Here is an 8,893-nt window from a genome sequence, read left to right on the forward strand (position 1 = left end):
AAATTAAATAAATAAAACCAAGAGATAATACAAGATGAGACTGGTGAAGATACAAATGATGACAAAGGCAATGTCGTGAAAGATGTAAGTGATGCTGAAGGTTGGATGTTTCAAAATGGAAATGTTAAAAACCAGATCACTAGTGGTGCATGTGATGTTAAAAACAAATTATTGATGACACAATTGATTTTGAAGGCAAGAGTTTCACAGGTAAGGGCAATGTTGAAGGTTAGCTCAGCTGAAGGTAAGTGTGATACTATGAATAAAATTAATTAAAACATTTGGGAAGACATAATAATTAAGAGAAAGAAAGGTGATAACAGATATGTTGGTGTTATGGGATATTTTACTGATAACCTTGGGAAGAAAAAGACAAAGGAGGTAGTGAAACATATTGAGAAAATAGGCTAGATTTATGTAAAAATAGTAAGATGCTTAGGAAAATTTGTCAATCTTTATTTTATTAAGATAATGTATAGAAACATACAATAAATATATAGATGTGCTACTGTAAAAAAAACTAGTTTACAGAAGTGCATCTGTGGAATGTGGAGGCATGAGAAATTATCATGTAATACACAATGATTTTTTATAATAATTTGTTATTAACATCATTTTTAGAGTGTACAATATTTGTATTATTACTATACTTAAATTATATTCATTGAATTATGTTTATTGCCATCCAGTTTTTATGGGAAATAAATAGTTACAGTATTTGTGTTATGATTGGTATTAATATTTCTAACATTTGTTTTAAAATAAATATTATTTGATGCTTATCACTTTGGTTTCAAATACATCAAAGCCCACTGGTGGTTCAACAGTAAATATGAGGACTTACAACTGTAAGCACTGGATTTATTACCTATGATGGGCATAACACAGATAGCCCATTGTATGTTTTTTGCTTAATAACAAACAAATTAATCATGTGCTTTAAAACATCATTTCAGTGATCTTTTTTATTGCAGGAGAAGAAAGTCTAGCTATTCATGACAAAACAGAGTAAAGAAAGGAAGATGTAAATGAAGCATTGGATGAGACTGATGCTCATTAAGGCATTATTGTAATCCTACTATGTATTTGATGAACAGTATTTGTGTACCTTCTGTCTTACATGATGCTTAAGACTGGAGAATAAAATTCAAATTATCTAAAGGGAAAAAGAGAAAAATGCTTTAAACTTGTCAGGAAAAAAATTAACTTTGTAACATTCAAGTTTTATGACAAGTCTTCTTGTCAATGATTCTTGTTGAATGTTTAAGGACTTTGAAGTTGTTAGATATGTGCAAAAAAGGGTGGAGAAATTTGTCCCATGAATTAATTTTACTTAGAAGAACAAGAATTTGACAGGTCATATTGAACAGATGATGGAACAGTTCTTTTGTGGTAATGATTCAGTTAACTAAAATTATGTGTACTTTCTGTATTCTTTATGTTGGTAATAAGAGGATATTAATTTAATAAATAAAAAAAATTGGCATTGAGGTTGATTTATGAGAAGATGGGAAGCTATTTTGATAAAGATTTGAGATATCAGATATCCAGTTTTATGTTGATTAGCAGTTCAACATCAGAAAGAATTCAGCATTTAAATTTGACTATCAAATTAGTGTTTTATGTCTGTGTATTTTAGTTCTTGTAGCTTTTATTTTTTATTGCTAAATGCTTACAATTAAAGGATATGTTGATATCTTTGTTGTTTTATCATCTTTTCTTTGGTGTTTACAGATTTGTTAGGGTGGGTAACTGTAACCATAAAAATACTTTTATGCTGATAGATTAGTGCCTTAGTCTAGAATATTTGAATTTTAAGGTGAGAAAGAAGATGGATTTTTTTGCAGAGAAACCTTGTATAAATACCCAGTTTGCCTTTTTTTTTTTTAAGTTAATCAAAATAACAGTTCATCTCAACAAGACATAAATTTTTAAATTTTCAAACAGGAAATTGTTTGTCAATATTTATGGAACATTATCCCAGTATTTTATGTAATCATAATAAAAGCTATCTTCAGATGGTCCGACTAAATTTGCAGGCATAACTGACTTAGTAACCACACGAAATAGTGCTGTACAGCCATGAAACAAAATATGTGCTGTCCATCCTTAAAGTTTACAAATGTTTATGAATGTAACAGTATGGTTAATGATTAGGATATCAGTAGGTAGTTCTGACATCATGTGCAAGTATGACAAACCCGTTGTCATACTTTATTGTTGGAAGGGCTACTTTTTAGATACTTTGTTTGTAAATGAGGTTTTCCATTTGACATAACTCATCTTCATGAAATAATTACTGTAATTAACATTTCTAGTCTTAATAACTAATTACATTAAACAGTTTTCATTCACACACATACCCCTGAGTTGGTATTAGCTAAGTTGTGACTCAAGAGATGTACAACAGTTTGTGGAGACTGCAGTGGTAGTTAAAGCAACAATTAGGAAAATTAGAATTGAAATTGTTTAAGGTTGGATGTTTCTATATTATACTATTTATATGCACTTCTTCATTTCATGGATATTTTAAAAATGTCTTAGGAATCAATTGATAAGAGTTTATAGGTTTTACTTCTTAGCACTACAAAAGGAAATGTATGAGTATTTAGCAAGGTAAGATGGATACGTAAGAATATTTAACATAAGATATGCAAATGATAGTAACACCAGAGTATTAATTAACTTTGTATAACAGTGAATGTCATTTGTCAACTTCAGTAACATTTTTATGGTCACCTTATTAAACAGCAGCTGGAAACCATTGCCTTACATGTCATTATGGCTACACATTTTACATGAATTAAAAGAAGGTTGAGCAACAGGGATGTGACAGTACTTTGCTTTTAACTTTCTAACAGAAATAAAGTTATATCTAGGAATCTTGAGGCTGTGGCATTTTTAATTAAATGACTAACAGCTTATTCATACCTTAACTTCATATTTCTTCTAACAACATTAGAAATGGTGATGACTGCTAGTATACACATTTTCTTCCCTTATCATCTTCAAAAAGGAAATATTTCAACACAAGAATAACAAACTGATTTTATTAGTTGCAAAATACCTGACTAGCTTTTTAAAAAAATAGTCACTAAGTGGTTACTAGTAAAAAATTATGAACCAACTTTTAGGAATCCTAGAAACAGATATAAAAAGTGAATAAACATAACTTTCCATGAAGGAATGCTACTTAATTACTAGCATTGATGTAGAAGATGTAAAATATGAAACTTCAAGTGGTAACAAAGACAGGACAAGGACAAGTGTGTGACATTTTGTATTATTTTGGTTGAGTTTAGTGTGTTAAACTGAGATTGATAGTGTCTCACTGTTTCAGTCAAAAGGAAAGCCTTGTGTTGTATGCTAATTATAGGAAGCTAATTGTTTATTTACCAGAATAGTAAAAAGCTGAGGCATAAGTAACATTTTCCCAAAATTAGTACCTTTAAGTTTTAAATTTTTTCTGAAATTTTCTATGATTGGCCATGATAGAATATCAAACATTATCTAACATCCTTTCTTTTGTGAATAAATGTAGTTTATCAGTGAATTCATAGTGTTTACACACATAGAATTACAATACAAATTTGACAGCATTTTTTTTAGAATAAAAATAATTAGGTGGTACACAAATATGTAGTTCTTAGGAATTGATTCATGTAAGACATTGTTTACTAACTGAAAATTATTTTGCAGTTTCCTAGTGCTAATATATCAAGACATTTTTAGTATCTGCGTGTTTGTGGAAAACATAATCTTTTCTTTTATCTTGGAGGAACTGTATATTGTTTGGTAGAAAAATAAGACTTAAAAATTTGAAGTAAATAATTACTAAAAAATAATGTTGATGTAGAACATATAAAGTATAACACTGAAATACAAGAACATTTGTAATAGTTGATAGAAATGGGTGTATGTATACCACACACAGACACATTTACAATTCATATATATATAAATGTTTTAAAAAAACCATATCATAAGAAAAGAAAGTGTAAAAACAGTGTTTTGTTACACAAACTAAATTGCAGCAACAGGGGCAAATATGGTCTAAGAATTTATAAATTGCATCTAAACTTCTGAGGTGTCTTTGGAAGTTGAACTTATGATGTAGTAGAGCATTTTCAACTTGATTTTTCTTTAGTTCTCTGCTTTCATTGTTGCAAATCTAAACATAACAAAAGTAGATGTGTGAGTGCTCATGCTTATGATGTTCCATTTCTGTACCATCTTTCATTGCTTGCAGCTAAATGTAAGGTGACTTTTTAAAAAGAGGTACTGATGAAAGTTATAAGCAAAACATGTCCACTGAAGTTGGCATTTCAGTCACTAAAATGAGTAAAAATTAGATCAGACAGTGAGAAACAAATGAACCATGATATTGTAACAACTTCATGAAAATAATTGTTAAAGATATTAGAGCCAAAGTTTCTAACAGTTTGCTTGCTCATTCTTCACCATTAATGGGCCACAGATAATTAAGTAAACTTGAGTGAAATATTCCCTATTTATGTTGCAACAGTAATAATATCATATGACTAGTCACATCAAAGTAACATTCACAAACATTAAGCTTAATACATCATATTATTAACCCAATAATGAGTATATAAAGAGAGTTCTTCATGGCTTCAATTAAAGTTTTGTGAAAGTATTTCTGTTGCAACTGAATTGCATGTTTGTGCTTTCGATAAAATACAGTAAGATGTTTTTATAGTTGCCAAACTAAGTAAACTAAAACTATAGGAATATCACTGTAAGAATAAGAAACTATAAAAAATGAAACATAAACTTAAAAATTTAAACCTAAATAATAAGCTTTATGTCTAGAAATATAAGAATACTCTATTTGTAGTTTATAAGAACAGATTAAAAAAATACATTTATTGATATCTAGAGTGCTTAAGCTAATTAAACTGGATATTATTCAAACACATCAGCAACAGTTATCTTCAACAAAGACCTAATAATTGCCAATAGAATTACAATTAATTGGTTTATGATATGATCCTCAAAGACAATAAAACTGATATTTTAAGAACTGATATGTCTTGTTAATTTGGGGGGTTGAAATAATAAATTCATAAACTAAAATATTAAAAGTATGTTTCCCTTGGTCTGTTATGTTACTTAATATACATACATGTATATCTTACACACAATTACTATCTCACTTTGAGTAATAATGTTGTAAAAAGTTTTAGACAAGTGAATCAAATGTGGGAGAAGCATTTCAAAGTAGAACCAACATAGTGATGGTGGTGATACACTGTAATTAGAACTGTCTTTAATTTGTAAGACTTGCATGTGATAAAAATAACAGAAATGTATGCTCAGGTGCATGGTGTTTTGTGTCTAAAACTTCTATTCACCATCTGCAGCTAGTTTTTAAAGAGATAATTGATTCTAATAAAATGAAATAGTAAATTGGAAACTTAGAGTGCTACTGTCAGATTACTGCAGACTTAGTTGCTATCTTCAGCTCTGAAATAATAATAAAAAATTTTTATTTTTGTTTGATAATATTTTATTGTCAAAAACATGTGCATAGTCTGGTGGTTAAAACTTGAAATATAGTTTGAGTTTGGATCCCATCACTGAACATGCTTGACCTTTCACCTGTGGGTGCAGTATAGAAGTTAGTCTTTTTATTTATTGGTAAATGAGTTAATTATGAATGATGTTGAATGACTGCTACCCTCTATCACTTCAAATCAGGAATGGCTGTTGCAGGTAGCTTTGTGTGAAATTCAGTAAACAACTAAACAAACTCAGTTGTCTAAGTAACTTTAAATTATGAGGCATGCTGTCTAACATCCAAATATTAGTTTCTAAAGGTGATCATTAGAAGGATGAATGCCAAAACAGGCATTGAAATAACTAAAGGACTTGTATTAAAACTTATACTCATCACATCTTTAGTTCCATATGTAATTATTTATAAGTGTGTATAAGTTTTTGATAATTATCATCCCACATGAGGTTTGATAACTAGTACAACAGTGCTTGTTTTTATGTGGTTATTTGTGATTGCTTGCACTACAGAGTACCCATTTTTACCAACATATTGAACAGGTAGGAGGAAGGTTTTAATACCTTTTTTATAATGATTATTATTATACATTTTGAAGGAAAGTTCAATTTTGTAATAGTAATAATACAAATATTGTAATTACGTGTAGTTGCATACTATAGATTTTTATGACACTAGCATGGCTTCAGTGCACTTCAGATAATTTTACTTATTGTTTTCAGTGGTCTGTGGTTGTTTGAAGTTTTATGTTTGCATATTTCTTTCCTGCTTTTCTAGTTAGGAGTAGCTACCTTCTCACATATACTTCAGAGAGGTAACTTGAGATGTGATATCTGACATTTACTTAATGATAACTAAAACAGGTTTAAAAGTTTCATTCTAATTTTAGTTTACATGTGAGGCTTCTAACTAGAAATTAAGTCTGGTACTATTTACTAGTACTCATCACTTTGTTTAATACTGTATTTTGTCCTGCTTGTCTGAAAGGTTAAAGAATGTTGAAACATGATTTTCAGTACAGTTTTAGAATATGTTTCAGTTCTCAAACATATTATCATTGCTTGATTTTTGTAATCAGTCATTTTTAAAACCATTTCATTACAGTGCTTGTTGTTCAAGTGTTTGTTACTAATTGTTTCAAGTTTATGAAGGAAAAAGATAATTTCTTTTACAAGAAAATCCTAGATTAGAGATAGCTTGATCTTTCTAAGGTAAATGTCAACATTATTTAGAGAGGAGAATACATTTGTAATCTTTACTGTTCTCTCGTTTAAAAATGTAACTTTGATGCAGTAACCTTATAAGTTATGTATTTTTGTGTGTATTATTTAAGCAGTGAAAATGTAAGTATAATGCTAAAGCTCAGTTAATGAAAGATAAATAGAAGATGAAATAAGAGCAGCTTTCTGTGCAAAATATAAAGAATATCCAGCAAGAATGTATCATATTTGAACATCAGCTTCAAAATTTACTTTGTAACTAGATTTCACATAAGGTTATTGTATATGCTGTATTTCAATGTATTATGTAAATAACTGACAACAGCATTGACATTGATATAATACTGTAATTGTGCTTTTGTGTTCAGTCTCAGTTCAGTTGCATTTATAAAATTTGAAAACCATATATTGCTTTTGTCATGCGTAATCCTGAATGGATAATGATTTTATATTTAAGTACTTCTTTGTAGTTATGTTTCTGTATCAGTCCTGTGTGAAACAAGATGATTTTGAAAAAAAATAATTTTGTTACTCATCAATAATGAGATTTAGAATAATATTATCCTTAATGCCAACTTTAACATCAATGATTGAAAACATATTTATGTCACAAGAGTGAACAGGAGAGGATATTTAATTACCTTGAGTTAAGAGTTGTGAATAGTATAACAAATGAGGTTTATGTCAATAACTGAAAAATCTCAACATACGAAATATCACATTAAACTTCAACAAATACTTTGTGTTACACAAAAGTTTTATTTTTGTTAACATAATAACTTATACTGTACCTTGGTGAAATATAAATATTTCAAAGGCTTGATGTTGTAAACTTAAATGATGTATATGTTATATTTTCTCTACAGAACTAAGTATTTGAATGCTATCAAATGCATTTGTTTATGGTCAGTATTGTTAATGTTTTGTTAAGATATAATTAAGGCATAAGAACTAGTTTGTAGCCTAATTAAAAGTTAGTTATGTTTAATACACTTGGTAAAAAAATAATAAATCCTTTATATTGTATTTCTGTTGATAATTTGAAATACCAGCTTGAATAAGTCCATTGTGCTCTAAATTTGGGTTTACAGTTTTAGGTCCTAGTTTACGGAAACAAGGAGTAACTTTGTTGTTAATGTAATCTCACTGTTATTTTTTAAACTGAAAAGCTGTGTTTCTGTTATGCATCATTATTCTATGTGGTGAACTTAATTTTGTGACATAAGTTGAATTTGGAAATGTATTTGATTTATAAGCACACAACTTAATGTATTGTTAGCAAGTAATTGATTTTATTTTATATAACACAGAATCCATTTTTATTTCTGAAATAACACTTCAAAGTATGTAGGAGCATACAGATTTCAAGTGCATAATTTCTACAAAATTTAAAAAGTAGTAATACAAATGGTGAAGAAATGTGAACTGTGTACCAACAGAAATCTACACAATGAAAAGGAGGAACAGCAGTTAACCATCAGGAAAAGATTAATATGTTGTATTATATATTGTGAAGAAATGTGAACTGTGTCACTCCAGAAATCAGCATTGTAAAACAGAAGAGACAGTAATTGGGCATCTGGAGTACCAACTGTAAGGACTGAGACTTTCAATTATAGTTATGTATAAATTGTTTTAGAAACAATACAATAAACGTAAACATTGGATTTAACTGTACTTGTTCAGATGTATTAAGTTTAAGTACAAGTTCAATAAATATCATTGCTTTTGGTATGGATAATGTACATGCCTTTATGTGTTGAGGTTTTCTATGTGTAGTGTAGCATTGTGTCAGGTTATAATAATCATCAATGTTTTTATGTAAACAGTTTCAAAATAAAAAAATTGCATTCAATTTATTATTTGTGTTTTTATGTTCTCAAAGTCTTGTCTGGATTCATAACTTCCAGACTGAATACAGAGTTTAAAATCAAGTCTGATACATTTTGTTTTTTGTTTGTTTTTCCCATATGATGGACATGCAATGATACAATACAGAAATGGTACTACTTATCAAATTCTGAGTCAGTCACTAAGCACAAATATCAAAAACTTGTTGGCATATGACACATATTCCAAGAGATGAAAAAAAATTGCAATAATGTGATATAAATTGTTAAAACAATTTGCTTAGAGA

General features: G+C 28.8%; 1 protein-coding gene across 6 annotated transcripts in view; it reads left to right on the forward strand.

Annotated features, from left to right (window-relative positions):
- LOC143248903 (uncharacterized) overlaps window positions 1–8,893 on the forward strand; it is an 87,228-nt gene that overhangs the window by 36,476 nt on the left and 41,859 nt on the right. For 2 of the 6 annotated variants that reach the window (XM_076497837.1, XM_076497838.1), the window contains one exon: window positions 975–8,610. The exons of the other annotated variants lie outside the window; for them this stretch is intronic. In XM_076497837.1, the coding sequence (XP_076353952.1) occupies window positions 975–989 (15 nt within the window). In that variant the 3' untranslated portion in view covers window positions 990–8,610. Of the gene's footprint in view, window positions 1–974; window positions 8,611–8,893 lie in introns of those variants that run through there. 6 annotated transcript variants of the gene reach the window in all.

This window comes from Tachypleus tridentatus, chromosome 4 (assembly GCF_004210375.1).
Source record: "Tachypleus tridentatus isolate NWPU-2018 chromosome 4, ASM421037v1, whole genome shotgun sequence".
NCBI classification, from domain to species: Eukaryota; Metazoa; Arthropoda; class Merostomata; order Xiphosura; family Limulidae; genus Tachypleus; species Tachypleus tridentatus.